This window comes from Falco peregrinus, chromosome 8 (genome assembly GCF_023634155.1).
Source record: "Falco peregrinus isolate bFalPer1 chromosome 8, bFalPer1.pri, whole genome shotgun sequence".
Taxonomy (NCBI): Eukaryota; Metazoa; Chordata; class Aves; order Falconiformes; family Falconidae; genus Falco; species Falco peregrinus.
Window position 1 is genome coordinate 56,275,578 of NC_073728.1, and position 21,264 is coordinate 56,296,841.

Sequence of the window (21,264 nt, forward strand, 5' to 3'; positions counted from 1 at the left end):
TATCCTGATTTGGAACAGGGAGATGTTTGAATTCATGGGGGATAATTTTCGAAACACATACAAGTGCCTTCCCAGTCCTGTTCTTAAGTCCATTTTTTGGCTGTGTACAACTTTGACCTATTGTCATCATCATTTATTTAAAGGTTTTAGACTTTTAATGTTGTGGGGTTTTTTTGTTTTTGTTTGTTTTTACACCAATCAGAATAATGTATTGTGAGAGCTCTTTACAGCATAATGAGCTTAGAGCAATGGACTTTGCTTGCCTGTATTGCATTCTGTTGGAACTTGGCAGCAATTACAACCGAGGCTTTATTTAACACATCCGCATTTCTAGTGGAGTTAATTTTAAAGGGTTTCTTATTAGTATTGGATGCTTTGTCAGTCAGTGACAGAATATGCTGCAGAGTTGCAGTTGCTGCCTCTCATAGCCTATCCATTGCGATATAATGTGGTTTTCAAAGTTTGTTTTGCTTTTGTTTTAACAGGGTTTAGAATTTAGATTGTTTTCTTAGATAATATAATGCTGCACTCCTCAGTTCTGTTACACTCTCAAGTATTCCTGTATGAGTTCGGGAGGAAGACTTTTTCAGCTTTATTTGGATGTGCTGGACCTCTGGTAACTTGCAGAATTCCACAGACTTCTAATACTGAATTTGGAGTAATCAAGGAAAGTGAAAGCTCAAGTGAAAATTTCCTTCTTGTCCTACTGTTTAGTTGTTGTTAATGACTGGAAAAGGTTTAACAGTTATGAGCATCTCATTTTAAATCAGGTGCTTGTTGTCACTTTACAGAGATATTTTTATGACAAAGTGAAATCCTGTAAGTCAGTTTCCACCCACCCCTAAGTCCTGATCTGCCTGGAAAAGTAACTTAGCAAAAAAACAGCAGGTGGCTTAATTTCAGTGTTTTAATTGATTTTGTGAACTTGGCAAAACCAAAGATTTTTGAAAATTCCAGGACACTTAAAATGTTTTGACATGAATTATTTAAGCTGTATACCAAGCATGGGCTTGTATTTCACTATTTCGCAGCCCGGCAGAACTGTATACAATCTCTGTAGCTCCCAGCTTTTGTTCATATGATACCATATGTTTAAATTCCATCTTTCATTCACACTACGTGTTGAATGCCAGTGTTACATAGTAGCTGTCTGGGCAATACTTTTTATTGTTCATGCTAAATATTTGTAGTCTTCTGGCTGACCTTTTTGGGAAGCATTGTGAAACGCTGGTATTGTGTGGGATGCCTGACCTAGTGGGGAGGCGCTTCCTGTGCAAGGGGAAGGATGTGCTGTCTTTGGGGTTTGTAGAGCTGTTGCAAGAGCTCTGTAGAAAGTGCCTGCATTTACATAACTTGAAAAGTTAGACTGTGGGCTAGACAGTGACAAGCAGCAAGCCCGTGCCCTGTGGTTTACTGAGCCAAATTTCAGTTTTGATCTGTTGTGACTTCTTGAGCTGAATTAATTTTATGTCATCGTGCCTTGACAAGTGTCAGTTTGGGTGTGTGTAGGAACAGCATATACTGTGGTAGCATCTTGGCCATAGCAACAGAAATAAAACTTCATATGAGGATTGTGTATGTCTGCGTGTCCATACAGGAGTGAAGATTTTGTAGCTTTTTATATGCTAGGATGTTTCATTTCGTGCTGTATTTCTATCTTGGCTTGGTAGTATAAAACTTGCACAACTGCAAAAACTTTCAAAACTTAACACAAGGACAGTATGAATGAAGTCCTGTTTAAAAAGTGCAGTTCCAAGTGCGAATTTTTCTTGTTTCTTTGGTCGGGATGCAGTTATTTCCAATTGTCCCCCTAATAATTGGGATTGGTAGCCTTTTCTTAAATCTGACCTCATCTGGGAATGGATTGTGCTGTAGGTGATTGGTTTTACTTGTTTGAATGGCTGCTTGTGGATAAAAGCTTGCTGGATCATTCCTACCTTGGCCTTAAATGCTTCAGCTGCACTTCCCTAACACAGTGTGTATAGTTGATGCTTCACAGATAACAGCCTGGAGTGGATTCTGTTCCTAGGATGGGCAGGTGGCACGTGGTTAAAGCAGCACATTTCCTTTAGGGCTGTCAGTGTCAGCTGAAGGCAGTGCTCTGACAGGATGTGGAAACTGATCCTTACGTTCTTTGAAATGGTCCTGTTGGTGACTCAATCTTGTTTGAGATGCTGTTGTGGACCAGCATTTTTTTTTTCTCTTTAAAAAAAACAAAAGCACTCTTCATTGTCTTACACCATCCATCTTCTCTGATTGCAAGCTCCAAAATTAAATTACCTTCTAATACTCTGGAGTGAAGATATGGTCTTTTGTTTGTATGATTCCTTGCGGTGAATTACCTTAAAATGAATAGAATAATTGCATTATTAGTCCTAATCTTGAAAACACATAGCCCTCAAATTTCATAAATATATAAATTTGTAGAGGTTACTGAATGCTGTAAATTATTTTTTTTAAACCTTAGATACTGGAAAACGTTATTTAAATTTGCACTGAAGAATTGAATCTAAAATGTTGTAAGAACTCTTTAGTTGGTGGTTATGTCATTTGAGAAGCATAGAAATAGTATTAAGCGAAGTGGAAGTAATCTCTGAATTTTGTTGGTGTTTGCCTTCTAAAGCTTATCGTGTTAATGTTTAGGTAGTACCTAGTATGTTGGGTCTTTCAGCTGTGGTTTTGGATGCTGAATTAGTGCACGTAAAAATGAAGGTTTACTCAGTGCACAACCTTTGACAATTTTTGTGTCATTAACCACCCCACCCCCATTTTACAGTATCACTGTGGAAAAATTGCTAGCAAATTGACCTTTATATAGCAAAAATGGTAGCTGTCCTGTCTCGATTTGAATTTAATTCAGTTGATTCATTCAGTCATTTGTGGCCATACAGGAAGCCCCATTCATATGTTCACAGAGCCTAATAGCTGTTTGTACAGTGAGATTGATCTGATTACTCTTCTCTGTCTTTTGCTACTTACAGTTTGCTGCCAGTTCACAGAAAGGGAAGAGAATGGCTGCAAAGGAGAAGCTGGAGGCAGTATTAAATGTGGCCCTAAGGGTCCCAAGCATCATGCTGTTGGATGTCTTGTACAGATGGGATGTCAGCTCATTCTTCCAGCAGATCCAAAGAAGTAGCCTGCACAACAACCCTCTCTTCCAGTACAAGTACTTGGCCCTTAATATGCATTATGTGGGTAAGTGTACATGTATTCAAGAGAAAACGCTGCTGTAGTAAAGACTGTTTTACTTACTACAAGAATTTTAAGAATTCGGTAATAGCATGATAATACGTTCATTATGACAAATAGCACAATAATATATTCATTACTGTTCTGCTTAAGGGACTGTTTATGTTAACAGTAAAGAAATCCTGTCTAGAGTCTTCTACTGAACTTTGTTATTTAACCTTGATATTGTAAATAGAACAAACTCGGTGTTTGGAAACACGATTGATGCCCTGAGAGAACAGCACAGTGACTTTGGCTTGTGTCTGACTAATCGGAAAGCTGCTGTGAAATGCTGTGCAGGCAACAAGTATTGTAACTTATATCATTGGCATTAAACAAGAGACTAGGGAAAATATTGCCTAGTTTGGACTGACCACAGCACCAGAAGGTTAGCTTTTACTGCTGCATGAGTATGGCTCTTCAGTTTACAACTGTATGAACCATATATATGCTGTGAGTGGGTTAGAGCAGGTAGTAAGTCCTTGTGTTGCAGATAAATGGACAAAAAACCTCAGGGAGCTGAGGTTTGAACCTTGGCCTGCAAGTCTAGCTCTGAAATGCTAGATGTCTGGTTTTAGGTGATGAAAGGATTGATGTTCTGGGACCTGCTCTCCAGGTGGGTATGTGATTCATCTAGTGACTGCACATGGGGTTAATTAGGGATTGGATCCAGACTGTTGAGGTTGATGGCCAACGACAGTCTGCTTGAGTAGCGCCTAGCTTGAAGAGAAATGGCTAGCATATAATTATCCCACTCTGCAATGTTTCTTCCTTGTAGATGGCTTTGGGGATAAAGCTGTACTGCAGTCAGCTAAAGGAAACGCCCTTTAGTTAAGTAGTTAAGAGGACTGTGGTTTTTTGAAGTAGCATGCATGTCCAGGTTTTTAATCCTGACTGACTAGAGTGTTGCCATGTGACTTTTCTTTTTTTAATCTATCAAATGGCTATTGTCTGGAAATTATATACTGCCATTAAAAACACGTGCGGCTTTGTTCTGGCTCCGCTCTACTCATGCTGCGATATTAGTGTACTTTAGTGCAAAAAGCTGGTGTTGCGGTTCTATGCCCTTTCCAGATGTTTGTGAGAGTACTTGTTTGTTGTTGGTGAATGTGACACAGGACCATGGTGGTATGTAAGTACAGCTGGCTTTCTCATGCACTTCTATGCACACAAGTACCTTTTAGGAATTAGTTTATTAGATCAGTTTCTAATACAGAACTAACAGTTGTGCACTAGAGTATCAAGATGTCAGTGGGTAATTTCCAGCTGTAACATAGCTCCTCTTTATAGTCATTTGATAACCCTGTCCTCACTTCAGTACGTTGAGATATACCAATATCTACAGAGGGTAGGTATTGTTACCGAAGTATTTTTCACCTGGATGCTACTTTAGTACCAAACCAGCGGATTCTGACTTTGTGTCGGTGTACAATCACTCAGTAGTTCTTATACATTTTACTTTCACAATATTGAGTGTCTACTTCTACTACTCCAACTGGTAGTTGCTGACCAAGAAGGACTTCTAAATCATCAAACAGGTTGCTTGTTTTAAAAGATTTTTCAGACACTTTTCAGTGACAAAACTTTGCTAGTACTTTCCAAATAAAGTTAGTTTGTTTCAGTTCTTTGGTGGTTTTTTTTGTTTTAAGCTGTGTCAGTGTGACACTGGGCTAAGTCAATTCACGTGCAGTTTTATATAGATTTAATTGCATCAGTTTACAGTATAACTTTAATTAAAATGACATATCAAAAGATATGAATTGGATTAATAAGGAAAACAAAGTACTTTTCCACAAGTTTAAGAATTTAAGCTCCTTTTAAGATATGTTTTGATATTTGAAGATATGGGGGAAATTAACTGCCAGTGTATAATTTAAATAACAAGGTCCCATGGATATGTTTCAACATGTTAATCTGTTCTTTCTAGGAAAAAAGACCCTGTTTCACTGACAGGAAACACAGTATCAGCAAATGCTGTGGCAGCTTTGCAATATCAATCACTGAATTTCTAATATAGGCAGTGTAAGATACCATATCATAGAAGTGCTTCTAGCAGCTTAGGAAATTGGGTACATCTATCTTGGGCATATGCTCAAGGAATGATTTGATTAGAGAGCCATAAAAACCAATGAACTCTACCCAATCTTGATATAGTGAATCTTGTCCTGGAACTAAGGATCCAAAGTTGAAAATTTGCTCAGAGCTGAGGGTTGCTAGGAATATCTTTTCTGTTTAAATGCACTCGTTTTCTTCCATCCATTTAACTTAGAAGTTTGAAAAGCCAATTGTTTTGATCGAGTGAAGTGATGTATGTTAGTGTGATTCACATTCCAGTTAGCAGTACTGGGAATACAATAAAAGCCTCTAGCATGCAATTTGTCCTTTGATACAGCTTTTCCCTTTCATATCTTTTCATGAAACAGCCCTTATCTGCTTTAGTGAAAGAAAATAATCAGTCCCGATAAGTGCTCAACCGCAAGTTCAACTGCATGAAATTTAACTAAATATGCATAAAGCAATGCAAACAGCTGAGATAAATTTATAGTTAGAATCAGTGAATGTAAACAGATCGATTTCATATAGGAAAAATGGCAAAGTAGTTTTGTTTATGAACTTTTATCTGTCAAATGGTACTGTGGTTACTCTTTTGGCAGGCATGAATGGCCTGCAGTAGTCTTCAACATGCACTTCAGCTTTTGTGTACAAAGCTTGTGTTATGTTGTTTTATTTCATAATACTGTTTTTCTGCATATGAATTGCCTTCTAGAATCGCCATTAAAACTGTTCTTCACTTCTGAAAACTTTTCTAGGTTTGTCAAGTGTGCTTAAAAAGACGAACATTAAAAAACTTAAGCAACAATTTGGGAATATCTCTGGCTAAAAAGTTTTTGTTCTGTGTGTGTAAACTCATTCTTGATGGTCACAGGATCACCTCAAGATTAAAACTTGATTGATTGCACACAGATGGAAGTACTTTTGGTACAACTTACAGAATACTTGCCAGATAATTTATTGAAAACTTAATTTAAAATTAGTAGAGCTGCTTGGGATGAAAAGAAGTACTTGATAATTTTGTTTGTTTGTTTTCCATATCTACTGGGTATGTACTTGCCTGTGAAAACAGGCAAGAAATGGTTAAAATGGCATTACAACCCAAATTCAGGTGCACATGCTAGCAATAGTTGACCAGTATTGAAAAATCCTGAATTATAAGCGTTATTTGCAAATGTGACCTATGAATGAAAGTGCATCCTGTAGTTCTTCTGAAGTGTTCAGGAGTATCCTGTCCATAACCACTACTGTACCAGGACACTTTTCCAAATACTCCAAGACATTCTATATTAAATACTAATTTTTTTGGTAATGCATTCAGACAGTCTGACTGAAGAGTAGCATGTGATAAAGTTGTGGCAGTGTGTTTTATTACTAGATGTCATTCTGACAGTTGATAGGCTGGCTGTAACCAGGTAGAAAGATCTGCGGGAAAGAAGCTTAGAAAGCAAACCAAGTTTTTTGGTCCACAACTGCTATAGGTATGATGTGGTTTCATTAAGACTTCATTAAAATAATTTTGTGTAAATTTAAAGTTGCCTCTCCTTTGGGAAAGATCTGTACTAACTAAAATGGCTTTTATCTCAAACCTCTATGTAGGGTAGACTAACACACTGCTACTGCTAGACTTTAGTGCTTTCTTCTGCACTGTAGAGTAGCTCTGAGAAGACAGTCACTGTTTTTCATTCTTTTAATGAAGAAGGTGGAAACAGTTAAAACCACCTAATTTCTTCCAATGAAGGGCAAAACAGTGCTATTTGTCCTAACTGGTAAGTACTCTGAGCTAGATGGGAAGTCACCAGCTTAACCTGTAATCGTACTCAGACTTGGAATTTAAGTCATTGTCATGCTAGAGGCACAAAACTGTACTAAATACGTAGTGGTTTTGTACCTAAGAATAAAAATAAGAGCAGTTTCCTATCTTAAAACTATATTCTTCTTTGTCATTACCAAAAAAGAAATTGCTGAGAAAAAGTAAGGATACTATTTAAATACTTGGAATAGGTGGAAGGTGTGTCATTTTTCACAACCCTGCTTGTAATCACAGTTTCCTGACATGTGTGGTTAATACTTGAGTTGCTTTGTCACATCACTTCCTAGGTGTGAACTGCTTGTTATGATTGCTGCCTTTATAAAGGGACTTGAGGGAGGAGAAAATTTCTGAACTTTCTGCCATCATGTGTTTGTGGATTGCTCCCTGTGTTGGTCTGCTCACTTTTCTTTAAGCTCTTGTTTATTAATTAGAAGCTCTTTTATTGGATTGCTTTTCTGTGGTGCTGTTTCTGTTAAGAGGAAAGAAAGATACAGTACTCTGATACAAACACAATATGAAGGGCCACGTGAAGCTTCAGTGTAAGAAGAAACAAACTTCCCAAAATTGTGAGGATGTGTGACTAAGTGTGTAAATACAGTTAATGCATACAAAGATGGGCTGCTATTCAGATTTAGCATCTCTGGGTTTGCTGTCCCTTGTCTTCTGTCTCCCTCCTGCCAGCAGCATTTAGATAAATGAGTAGTAGGACTATTTTCTGAGCGTCGCTATTTTGAACTGTAGCTATTTTTAACCAAACGCAGTTTTATGACATGGACTTGGTCTTTATTTCTTTTAAAAAAATTACTTGCTAGGTCTTCATATTCTCTTCTTGGAGAAAATGGACTGTATGCTGCAGTTGGTAGACACAGAAGAGGGTGGGCACTATGCTGTGCTCAAAATGTAGTGTGCCCTTTTTTTGCTTCCCAACTCCAGAGGCTTATTCCTATACTGCTTAGTGTTGTAGGCTTTTACTAAGCAGTGTCCTCAGCATATGAGTCCTTTCTTCAGATAAACTTGTTATCTTTTTGGCAACCTACATCACTTTTTTTTTTTTTTTTTTTTTAAAAAAAAAGGCAATAGCAGCTTGCTTGAAAGGAGACACTTAAAATTTTGAGGTTCAGTGGCCTGAATACCAGTCTCATGACAACATGGCAATTTGTGTTCATAATTTAGAATACATTTTGACTGTTTATTTTTACATTTCCACTTCTGTGTCCTTTTCCCGTATTCAAGTTCTCCATGGTTGTAATTAGTCCCAGAATTCTGATCATTAGATAACGCTGTGTTATAGAAACAGCCTATGATTCATATAACAGAACTAGAATCAAAAGTCCATTTTATTTGGTCAGACAATGCTGCAGATCTCTGTAAGAAACTCGGTTCTTGGATTTATTTATACTTAGTGCCCAATCTGTTACGCATTTCAAAATTCAAGAAACAGCTGTTGAAACTGATGGCAGTACCCCAGTAATGAGTGAATTCTTTTGTTGGTATTATTTTCACTGAGATGTGCAGATGTTGATAACAGGATTTCTGATCTCTATTTGTAGTTGCACTGTGTTGTGACTGGGTAAATACTAATTTCCTTGTGTACAAGTACATTTAGACATGTGCTTTCTCAAATTAGAACTAATTTTTTCAGTGTTTTCTGAAGGGCAAAATATTTGCCACATTAGTTCAAAGTACAGAATTTCTTCGAGTGAATAACACTGGTTAAGGCAGCTCTGGCTGAGTGGGAGGGTGAGGAAGAGGTGTGCCTTGGCATCACCATGCAAAAACATCACTCCTCAAAAATGCAGTACATCTTAAAGCCTACTGTGCTTACGCTGCCTTGAACAGGTATTCAGTTAGCAGTGGTGAGACAGGCTAGATGAAAGCTACCCTTTGTGCTGGTAGTACTGGTGCCTTGGTAGCTGCTTGGGACTTGGGGTTTTGGCATTAGGTGCTCTCTGAATGGCTTGGCTTCTAGGTTTATTTCAGTGGAGTGAATTTTGCATGAGCCATGTGTTGGAGCCACATCTCATGCAGAAGAGATCATTCTGCATGGTGGCAGAGGTTCTGTGTGACACTGCCTTTTGTAATGGCAGATGAAGAGTAAGGCTCGCTCAGAAGGATGGCTTAGCTGTCCCAATCAATTCAGAAGACCCCATTTGGCTGAGTTATCCTTCAAGGGATGCATAATATGCATTAGGTGTGTACAAGAGCTTATTGTTTCTCCTTTTATGTGACTTAAAAGAAGTGGCTGTTAGGGTTCCTTCTGGCCTTGAGCTAGCCAGCCTCTAGTGAAGAGGCCATAGAATCTTCTTGGTAACTTCTGCATCGTGTCTTTAACTGTCATGAGCTCTAAAGTGTATCTTTTAGAAATCCTTCAGTCTTGAAACGTATGTCTATGATTTAGGCATAGTTTATTAAATCTCTGTGTAAACTGTTGTGTAACCAGTGTGGGGATTGATTATTCTGAGAAGTAGACATATTGAAAATAAAAGTGCCAATTGTAGTTATAATACTTCTGCCATATCAAATGCAGTCTTTCAGAAGTCTGTGCTGTGTTATTTTCATGTTGTGGCCAGATAGTTGTCTGAATAAACTAAAATGAGGACAGTGAAGGGTTAGGCTGAAATGACTAACTCAGTAGTGCACTGATCCTTCATTGAATCAGGAGAGACAGGAGTTTCGATGGTATTCTATGGCTCACAACTTGCTACTTCACAACAAGTTGCTTTGCAAGTCATTGTAAGATGGGCCTTTTGCCCTCATAGAATATAGCCAAGTGGGAAGTTAGGGGCCCCCCAAATTAATTTCCTGGTAGAATCCAAGCAATTGTGCTATTACTTTCTGGCACTCCAAGATACGCTGTGGGTTTATTAAGAAATGTTACAAATTCTTTCATGTGCGAAGTTCTCATTTTTAGACTAAACCTGCAGGAAACTTGTGAGTAATTATGTGAAGTGGACACAAGGGATCTATAATCATGCAAATGAGCACTAGAATGTTTCATAAAGAGGATGAGTTGCAACTTTGATCATGTTCCAGAAGCCTCCCTTGTATGCAGTGTGTTGATAAAACTCAGACACTTGAGTGGCAAAGAAGTAATACAGGGTGAGAGAAACTGGGAAGCACCTTGGTGGTGCACAGCTAGAGATTGCTGAAAGGCAGTATGTGAGCTGCTGCTTACTGTAACAATGAGTATTGCACAGTGAGAGGTTTTCATCTAGCTGAATCAACAAGTTGTAAATGAAGTCATGAGCTAGTTAATACACGTGTTCTTGTCTAGCTTGGCTTTTCTACTTACTGTTTTCACAGTTTTATTTTCTCCAGTGGGGCCTAAATCTGTACCATCTTGCACGAGAGGCACTAGAAGTTCTCTGCTTCCTTGTGCTCCTGAATAGGTACTGACTTGGGGGGGTATCTCTGTGTTCCTAAGGTTGGCAGAATGTATCTTCTGTAGTGCTCTTTATAGCTGGAAGCCTAAAGGTGCAATTCTGTGTCTTGGTGTTCTGTCACTAGGCCACTAAGACTTTATTCAGGAAAGAGTTTATTCTTTCTTGTCTTTATCTGCTTTTTAAACATGCGTTAGAACAGCTTCTTTACTGGGGCAGGAATTGGGCTTCACTGAGCCTGTTGCTTACACTAAAACTTGTGAAATGTACTTGGTGAGTTAAAAGTGACAATAACCCCAGTCCCAAGAGTGAAAATAGCATGTAGATGTAAAGCTCAAAAAGCTTTGGATGGAAGTGGGCGTTAGTTACTGTTAACCCATGTCTAAAGGTTACCCAGCAAGATGACTGTTTCTCAAACTGTAAATCCATGGGCGTGGAGAATCTCTCCAAAGACATATATATGTTCTCAACATCGTGTTTTCTTCTGACAGAGGAGGTGCAAATGAAAACAGAATGTAATGATTTAGATGAGAAAGCTACTGTGAGAAATTTCATTTCATGCTGCTTTTTTTTTTCCAAAGTAGAATCCTGTTTATTACATCGTTTGTATGGGCAAGAACAAAGGGAATAGAATATTACTGCTAGTATGTCTGAATGTGAGCTTGTCTTCCTTTTCTTCGGCAATGAGATGGTTTGGTAATGAATTATTTGCTTGCTTTTTTGTGGAGGGGAGAGGCACTGCTGATAAAAATGAGGTTGCTACCACTTTGGGAATAGGGCTTTTGCAGCAAAAATGCAAATATTGCAGTATGAAGTGTGTTGAAATCTCTCTCTTATCAAGTCACAAGAGGGAACTGTAAAGAGTGAAATGGAACTACTTCAAATGTCTCTCACTTTCCCCTTCTTCAAAATCTAACAATTAGACAAATGGCTGCTTCAAAGTGAACATTGAAATTCCGACCTAAACTCATGAGCAGTGCAGTTCATTGCTTAAGCTACTGCAGTAACCTTGGCTGTCTTGTGCTGTTTCCCTGTGCAGTGTTACAAGCATCCGTGCTGTTTGGAAGCCTTCTGTTTAAAAGGCACAGATATGACAGTAGTCTTCTTATGTTTTGATTTGTACTTAGACTTTTTTTTCCACTCCTTTAATGTCTCCTGATATATTTTAGTTAAAGTTGTGCTGATGTAGAAAAGGATGAACTTCAATCACTTCTAAAATATTCCTGTGCAACATGGCTGTGTTGGAGTGCAGTTACTGCCCTCGAAAATGTCTTCCTTTTACAGAAATTATCCTAGCACCGTTCAAGTACCTCATCATGTGGCCAGGGAGCAGACTTTCATGTGATAGAATAAGGTAGAGGAGATGGCAGAGCTTAAGTGCAGATACAGTAAACAGGTATTCTTAGACTATTTATAGAGTAATAGAGGAATAAAAGAATGCATAATAAACTCCATTTAGTTCTCCACCTGAAGCTGAGTCATGGGCTACAGTCAGAAGGAAGGGTTTAGAGAGATTCGACTCAAGTGCTAGAATGATACATGGTTGTGCCACGTGGGTTGTTCTGCAGAGAGTTGTCCTTAACTAAGCTATCAAGGGAAGGTGGTGAATACATCAGGGACGAGGTGTTAAAAGTGTCTGCAGATGGTGTGAGAGCTGCTGGAGCTCGCACATGATGCTGTGGTGTGGTGCAAACTAGTTAAATGAACTCACGGAGACACTGCTGAGGGGTTCCTGCTCTTATCATTTGTGTGTTTGGTAGAAGGAAAGTGGTGAACAGAGAAGATGAATTCTATAAAATACAGGTGTTTGCTAAGAAAACTGATGATGTAGAAAATCTGCTGTGTTGTATTAACCAGAAGCATGTTAATTCTCTATAAAGCCATTGCTAGCAGCTAACTGTGATAGTGCTGTGTTTCAGGCCCCTTTAAAAAGCTCGAAATAAAAATCACGGAATCATAGTATGGTTTGGGTTGGAAGGGATCTTTTAAAGGTGGTCCAGTCCAATCCCCCTGCAATCAGCAGGGACATTCAACTACATCAGGTTGCTCAGAGCCCTGTCTGTCCAGCCAGACCTTGAATGTTTCAGAGATGGGGCATCTACAACCTCTCTGGGCAGCCTGTGCCAGTGTTTCACCACCCTCATCATTAAAAAATTTCTTCCTTATATCTAGTCTGAATCTGTCCTCTTTTAGTTTAAAACCATTACCCCTTGTCCTATCATACTGGCCCTACTAAATGTCTGTCCCCATCTTTCTTACAAGCCCGCTTTAAGAACTGAAAGGCCTCAATGAGGTCTCCCTAAAGCCTTCGCTGCTTCAAGCTGAACAACCCCAGCTCTCTTAGCGTTTCCTCACAGGAGGGGTATTCCATCCCTCTGATCTTTTTTGTAAATAATCAAATGGATTCTGTACAGAAACTAGTGGTGGTGACTTGTGTGACACCTCATTTTAATCAAAGAAACTATCAATTGTTTTGGCTTTTGAAAAGGCACTTGCTCAGACAAATGTGCAACTTGTCACATCTACTTTATGAAACTACTTGAAAGATTATCTTTTATATTAAATACATAAATTGTATATTTTTAGAAAGGTAAGTAAATAGGCTTTGTCTGTCTGTCATCACTCCTGTCCTCTGTTGTCTCTGAATTGATCATTGCTTGGCATCCCGTTGGTCTGATGCCTTTTTTCAGAGCACGCTTTGAGTTACCTTCTTGAACATCGAACTGTTGGTGCGGGAGGATATTACAGAGGTGGCTTACTGAGGGTGGCAGATACTAAGTAGCTTTGAAATACTTCTGCATAAATACAGACTGTCAAATATTGGAACATACCCTGTTTCCAAGCTGTTTCATAGTAGCTGGTTGTCCCACTACAAGTGCTTAAACTAGAGTTACATTATTTTGTTAATTTATACTGTGAGCTTTTTAAAAATACTTATCTCAAGTTAAAAAGGCTGTGCCTAGTGTGGCTGAACAGATGGATGGAACTTTAAATGTAACCTGACTAGTATAGCTGTAAGTGTCAGGATAAGTTCTTCTACAGTGTTTTGTTCTTAGCTGCAGGGAAGTTGTTAGCTGTTGCTGGGTTTTTTCCTAAAAGGATTTCAGTGCCAGGCACTTAAACTGACCTTCAGAAAGAGCGTGAGTGCACTGTATTGTGATGGAGAGCTTGGAAATAAAGATTAGTAAGGGCACCATGTGCTGGGTTTTTGACCTGCAGTCTGTCTGGGAAAGGGGATGGATGTGTACCACCCAGTTGTGAAGTGGACTTCAAAGTACCGCTTTAAGAATCCTAATGAGAGCAGGTATGAAAAAAAGGATCACTATTCTACTTGTTGGAGAGGCTGCGAAGCAGCCACGCTGTGGTTTTGAAGAGTAAAGCTGTATCTGCATTGGGTCTGTTTCCACAGTCTTACTAAATGCTAACAAGAAGTGAAGGGGCTGCTGGTGTAAATGCCTGCAAATCCTGGGCTGTGCCAAGTCTTGTCCTCCATCTACGCAACACTGATAGCTTGAATATGCTTTAATATTACTTGTCTAGAGAGCAGCCTGTGGCCCCCCATCTCAAATTATGGGCATGCAAAGTGTCTTTAAATCATTAAGATACAATGGAAGAATTGTGTAATGCTAATCATCTGTGTCCTTTGCCTGAAGAAAAGGATTTTTTTTTTATATCAATTGACTGAGTTTGTTGTGTAGATAGGCTTTTTTCCCCCTGCTACACTGAAACTTGCTTTCATATGGAAGAAGAGGAAGACCTAGTAGGTCTGTTTTCTCTTTGTTGCATAGGCTATGTTAATTAAGTGTTGTTTAAAAAACAAGTCCGCTTCTTGGCATCTAGATGTAATCTTACAGAAGCTGGTAAGCTATCTCTGTTCCAGGGGGAGAAAAAAAAAGAAAAAGCGACAGGCAGCCTTTTTGTGTGCTTTTGTGTTTTCATGAGAGGAAAATGTAGGTACGTTAATTTTAAAACCAAATGAAAACAAAGGTGGTTGAAGAGATATGAATAATTTGAGTGTTAATTCACATTTTAAGAAATTTGGGGTTAGATAGTATCTTTTGAAATTTCAATTTCTGCTTTTTGTTACAGGTTACATCTTAAGTGTTGTTCTCCTAACTTTACCAAGGCAACACCTTGTTCAGCTTTACCTGTACTTCTTGACTGCACTGCTGCTTTATGCTGGGCACCAAATTTCCAGGTAAGAATAAATGGATGAATTTTGTTAGCTTGGTTTGGGAGTTAGAAAATTAACTGGTATTTTGTTAATATCTTACATAAATAGGATAGGCCTGGTTTTGTGGAGGCCTTTTTTCAATGCCAGACACCTAAACAGATCTGTTCTTGTTGCTGTTCTTTGTCTTGAAAGTTTATGGAATTAGATATGCAGTCAGGTAGTTCTGGTGTATTTTCATTTGACTTTGAAGGAATTTCAAGCTACTCTTCTGTGGAGTGTAATGTCCACTAATCTGAGAGGGCACTTACCACAAGACGGAGGCCTCTGGTGTAGCAGTCTTGAGTTACTCAATGGCTTGATTAACATGCTTTCAACACTAGAGCATTTTACAAAGCTCATAGGAGGTTACTTTTAGTATCCTGGCACACAGGATGAGAAAGAAAATAGTGACGGTAGATGGCAAAAGTCAAGTAATAGTGGAGTTTATTCTTAAATTTATCTTTGTGCCATGTTTTTTGCGATGAAAACAGACAGGCATTTTGGATCTAAAACCGAGCACAGGAGTCTGGAGAGCACTTTGAGTTGGACAAGACAAAGTCAGCTATCTTTGGCTCCAGATAAATACGTTGAATGCCAATGTAAACTCTCATACTGACAAGATTTTTATTTCAACCCAAGAGAGTGCCATCACATTAATGGCTTTACATGGGAAGTTTTGAAAATACAGACTTGAGCCTGACTTATTTTAGTGCCTGCTGATGGGAAACATCTTAAAATGTGCTTTTGATTGATTGAAGTGGCGATACATTATTTCTGCATCAAAATTTTTGTTCCAGAGTGTTTGCTGGAGTATCTCTTACTTGGTATGTTGCAGTTCAGGGGAGTATTAATGAAGGTTTTGTGGCAACTGGAATGTCACTGTTGTGGTTGTGAGAGTTGCAGTTAATGATTTCCTGAACGGGCGAGGGTGCCGGAGAGGAGTTATGGCCTCTTATTGCCTGGGTAGGAAGGAAAGAGGGTTTTTTGTCATCCTCAGGAGAGTCCTGAGTTTTTATAGATACAGTTTGTGGGTGTTTCCTATAGGGCTGAAGGCTTACTTGTTAGAAAAAGCAACCTAAACGTTGTTTCAGAACTTGTGTTGAAATAAAAACAAAGCTAGTAACAAATACCCATCAGATACAGGGCTTTGGTCCAGAACATTTACAGCTAGGGATGTTTATGCCATTCTGGATCTTTAAATTTGTTAAAAGAAAGTGACGTAGTACAGATTTTTGTTGATACATTAAGGCGTAGCACTGTCTTTGATTTTAATAACTTTTATGGGTTTTTTTCTATGTAATGTGTATTGTGACTTCTGTGTGAGGTTTGAGCCTTGACAGGCGTCATTGAAAGGTTAGATAACTGTTGCTTGGACTATTTGGCATATTCGTACTAAGCTTTCTCTATTTGATGCTTCTGGAGTGAGTTAATAAAGACTTTAATTAAATCTTGCATCAACTGGCACAAAAAAAATTATATTTAATTAAAAGATGTCTTGGATTCAAATAGTCCAGCAGTATTCCCTAGCTATTTTGCAAAGCAAATGTAGTTGCTAACGGTTTTCGGTGAGCTTACCCATTCCCCAGACATAAGACTGACTTGGTTTGGAAAGAAGCACTGCGCAAAGGGTTCTCAGCAGCAGCCTTTGTATAATGTGGGGAGTGACACTTGCATTAGCTTTTCAAAAGAATTTTTGAATTCCATTATTTTTGATACTGAAAATAAAGTGCAACACACAAATACAGCGTTAGTGGAGCTATTCCTTTTATTGCCAAAGCTATCCAATTCCAAGTGATGTTTCTATTTTCAGCAGACTGATCATACCAAGACAAACAGTAGTCACGTGTGAAGTGTCCTGAGTGGTTTTTGTTAATAATTCTGCTTAGAGCTGAAAACTTCCTGTGAATTACTTGCATGCACTACCAGTTGGGATGCTATTTAAGACAGATGAAGAGGTCTCATATTGAGGCCAGTTTGGTTAATGCAAATTATAGAACAAGACCAGAATCAGCTGGCACTTGTGACTCTGCAGTGTCCTGGAAATCCTGAGCTGTTGAAAAGACTTCAGCTTTCAGTGCTTTTTTTCCACCCCAGAAATAGCTTGCGGTTCGGCTGCAAGTCTGGGAATAAGATCTGAATTCTATAGTTAAGCTCTGACTTCAGGCTTCCAGGTCTGAGTGACCTTGACAAGTCATCTAACTTCTTAAGGGTTTGTTTCCTTATCTTCAGACTGAGAATTAGCTTAGTGTGTAAAGATTGATTAGCTGATGTTTGTGAACAGTTGCAGAGTCCAAGAAGATGGCTACATTTATATGTAGCATGTTAACTTGTCAATTTGGGTGGGGATACTACACTGTCCCTTTATGGAAAAAGGAGAAGTCTGCTTTAAAAAACAAAATCCTGCAGCTTCTGACAAGGAGAATGGATGCTGGTTTTATTTTATATGTAGCTGCACAAATGTCTTGCTTAAAGGGATCAAATTTCTTTCCCCTATTTCCAGCAATAAAATTTGGAGAAATAAATGAGGTAGTTATGCAGGAAAAGAAATGATGCAATTAAACACACTGTTAATGCTAAAAAAATTGAATCTACATTATCTTATTTCATGTTTTGCAGTTTTGTTATGATTGTATTCCAAGTGTTGAGCCTCACAGAGCTTAGATGAAAAGACTCAGGAGGGGAGGAGGGCAAGAGACTGGATTGTTTCTTATGGATAATCTTAAAATACACTTAATTTTAAGGTGGTTTGTAGACATTTAAAGCCTATGAGAGTGTGTTTGATGTTGACGACGGAATTAATCCACCAAAGTAAATGTCAGCAATGTTGAGTCAATTAGGTCAGATAACCACTGTGCCTTATGTCAGTCAATTACAAAGCATATTTTTAATAACTGAAGACCTTTCTGCACTTTCAATAACAAAAAATGGTCATTTTTGAGCCCTGTATCTCTTTACCTGTTCAGAGTAATGTTAGTCACGGCTGTCTGAGTGTATGTTAACAGTCCAGTAGTTTGATTAAATGAGGCTGGGAGTGCATCTACAGAATGAAAAGCAGGCAGTGTCATCTGGGCTTTTTTCTTAGATCCTAATTTTCTAAAGTAATAACGTAGTTTCAGTCGTTTCATTAACTAGCAAATAATCATTTTAGCATTCTTGTTTTCTTACATTTCTGCAGTAAAGTGAACAGTTCTCAAATGTAAAAGCTGCAGCTTAATACAGCTTTAATTGATCAAAATTGAGTGCAGGCACTTGCTCTTCTCAACATCTTGTATGGCACTGCAGCTGTTCGAGGCCTCTTCTGATTGGCATCTGTGCCAAAAGATCCTTGTGTTTTGTACTGGTAATAAGAGAATCATTGCTTTGACTTTCCTTATTCAGATAGCATCTACAAATACTGTTTAAAAAATTTAGGAGATCTTAAAGCATTGCTTCTCTGAGCTGATAGGCCTAAAAATTAATGAGAATTACTTAAAAGAATTAAGCCAAGTACAGACCTCCATGCAGATGACTGAATCAGATAAAGAACAGCAAGAAACGTAGCTTGAAGGAATCTGGGCCATCTCCATGCGTGTTCCTGGTGTTGAGGAAGCAACTGTAAATGCAGCTTTATTGGTATGGCTTAGCTAAGTTGTGTAAGGTCATCTTCCTACAGTTGGTATCCTGTTTCCTAACAGATACAGAGGAAACTTGATGATGTCTTTACTGCTTTCATTCCAGTAGTTTAGAAATAGCCAATGTTTATGCCTTAAATGTGAGGATGGAGCATGATACTGCTAATACAAAAAGCCATCTTCAGCATGTTGCAAATGGTGTTAATTTTTTCTCCCTTTGTAACTCTGATGGCTTATCCTGTTTGTGTTGCTAACGCTTTCAGAAGGTGTTTTCTGAAGGTTCATATAAAAATAAATACCCAACTGTGTCCCAAAGATTACATCTGGATGGGTGTTGGGAGGTGGAAAAAAACACTTGTGATTAGCTATACCTTGATAAAAAGGGGGAAAGTTCTATCTAGAATCAGTCATCTTGGGTACCTTTTCAATCCTCGTGTGTTTTTAATTGTAGGTTACAGTCTAAAGAACCCATTTCAACATACCTTGCATACACTATGACACTTGAAAAGCTGCAGTGAGTAGGCAGGGCTGTCAGCTATGAAGAACAGGCTTTGAAGTGTTTGTTTTAGTACTTTGAGATTTATGTCTTGAATTCCAGAGATTTTTTTTGCAAATGAAATTGTGAATACCTTAGCTTGACTTAGCAAGCTAATACTAGAAGAAGGGTGTATTTCCACATTTCTGGGAAGAAGTGAATGTTTCCAGTAGTACTGAGTTGTATATTTTTCTGCGCTGAAATAAAAAGAGCAATCTTTGTATTGGTTGTGGATTCCAGTACTTTGACTGCATCTGTTCCAGCAAGTGTGGCTTGCCTCACTGATATAAATAAATACATAATAAATGAAGTTCCATGCCCCTTGAGCAAACAGACTCCGCTGGCTCCACATGGAGTCAGATGAAGTGTGTCTGTCTGGCATTCCCAGGATGTGATGCAGCTAGATGTGACTGGACAGTATCAGCCAGATAGGAGCCACAGGCTTTGTTGTGCTGCTGGTGCAGAGTTAGTAGTGTTACAGCGGGGTGGAGCAGCAGCCATCCTGGGAGTGCAGGCTGAAAGGTCACAGGGCAAGGCAGAAAAGGGGGCTGGGGATCTGGATGTAAGGGATCACGAGTACAGCCTGCTGTCTCGTGGCAGGGAGTAGAGAAGCCACTGGAGAATTACTTTTGTGCTGTTCGGGATTGCCTTCTGGAAGTGCAAGACGCTTGCTCTTAGTGTGAAGGTCATGCTTGACTTCCATTGCTGTTGCACGTGTTAGCTTGCTTGAAGGCAGAGCTGATAGATGATCACCAACTGAAGAAAAATGCCCAGGCTCCTCAGGTTCTTACCTTTTTCTTTGGTTGCGTGAGCCCACCCTCCTCGCCAGCCTTTTCTGAGAGAAATTACAAACACCCTGTCAGGTTGTCAGACTATCTTACTGTGTCTGTCAATAGCAGTCTGTCGGTTTGAGGCTATCTGGTGGGTTCCCCAGGTTTTGCAGGATAGAACTAAACTTTTGAATCATATTGGATAAAAGGATTACGAAGCAACTCTGTTCTTGACTAGTCCATGAGTGTCGCTTTTCTTTTATACCTGTTTTTTAATTCAGTGCAAAGAAATTAAGTACAAAATACTATAAGCATTAAAGTCGGAGACCTCTCTGTCAAGCTTTCAATTTAGTTTTGTTGTTTTTTTTCCCGTGGAGCTGATGGGAAAAGAAATTATTATTAGGAAGAAGAACACTTAATAAGGATACTTAAAATTGGAATGGTGCTTAAGAGGCTTTGTCAATAAGCAGTTTCAGGCCACGCTCTGAAGAGCAGCTTGGATGTCCCAAAGGATTTTTACAGCTATGACAGTGAGTCTGGTTACAAATAATACTTACTCTCGCTTAAGTCATGCCTCAGATCCTTACATCAGTGAGGCTGCTGTAACAGTAGTGTTAATACTGCTTTTTGTAATGTAGTTAATTGACTGTGACATGCACCGAAGTTACATACGTATGGAAATGAATAAATTGCTTCTTGTCTGATCGGATGGATCTTAATTATTTGTGGATTTGCTTTTTTAGGGATTATGTGAGGAGTGAATTGGAATCAGGGTATGAAGGGCCAATGTACTTGGAACCTCTCTCTATGAATCGTTTCATGACTGCTTTAGTAGGTAAGTGCTTTAAATATTTGTGATGCAGGAGAGACCTTTGCTTAATTCTCCTCATTGAAAACTGCACACGTTTTATCTCTTGGTTTCAAATCTCTCTTACCACCTTTAGTAGCTGCAGTTCTTATTAATATGAAGAGGCATGGGAGGCTAGGTGTATCCTGTCTGGCTTTTTATATGCCACTTTACCAATACTCCCATACTCGCAGCTTTGAATTATTTTCTAGGTCTGTTTGTCATTCTCTGCCCCTATGTTCTTCTCGCTCACAATCTGACTTAGGACTGGATTGTTTACAGTAATCTTTAGGTGGAAAGTACTGTAGAAATTTCAGTAATAACATGTATTTGTAGTGCTTTTGTCAATGAAAATATTGTACAAATATTTATTTTTCATTGGCCTTACAGATGAACACTATCATTCTCTTACCAAAAAACCCTGGTGAAATAGATTTGTGAGTGTGTGCATGGGACTACAGGCCACCCTTTTTTTTTTTTTTTTTTTTTTTCCTTTTAATTTTTTTAGTGGAGTCCCAGGGATATTTCTGATTAAAGACTTAAAGGGTTACAAGTCAAAGCTACATTTAAATTGTTTGATTAATGGCAGAGACAACTTCTGTATCTAAAAATCCCAAATAAATCCTGAAGAATTGGACTTTCTAGACCGTTGCCTTACCCTTTGAACTTTGACTGGAAGAGAATAAATTCAGTGTTAAGGTTGCTACACCATACCATATGTTCTACTGAGAGGATATTGGAATATACGCACACTATGTGTGTATTAAAATTAAGCCTGAGACAAGCTTGGAAGAAGAGTCTTCCTTAATTCTTTT

General features: G+C 38.6%; 1 protein-coding gene across 3 annotated transcripts in view; it reads left to right on the forward strand.

Moving 5' to 3' along the window:
* Positions 1-21,264, forward strand: part of RNF145 (ring finger protein 145) — a 52,438-nt gene that overhangs the window by 13,113 nt on the left and 18,061 nt on the right. For all 3 annotated transcript variants that reach the window (XM_055812619.1, XM_055812618.1, XM_055812617.1), the window contains 3 exons: positions 2,982-3,195; positions 14,563-14,671; positions 20,346-20,437. In XM_055812619.1, the coding sequence (XP_055668594.1) occupies positions 3,012-3,195; positions 14,563-14,671; positions 20,346-20,437 (385 nt within the window). In that variant the 5' untranslated portion in view covers positions 2,982-3,011. The remainder of the gene's footprint in view (positions 1-2,981; positions 3,196-14,562; positions 14,672-20,345; positions 20,438-21,264) is intronic.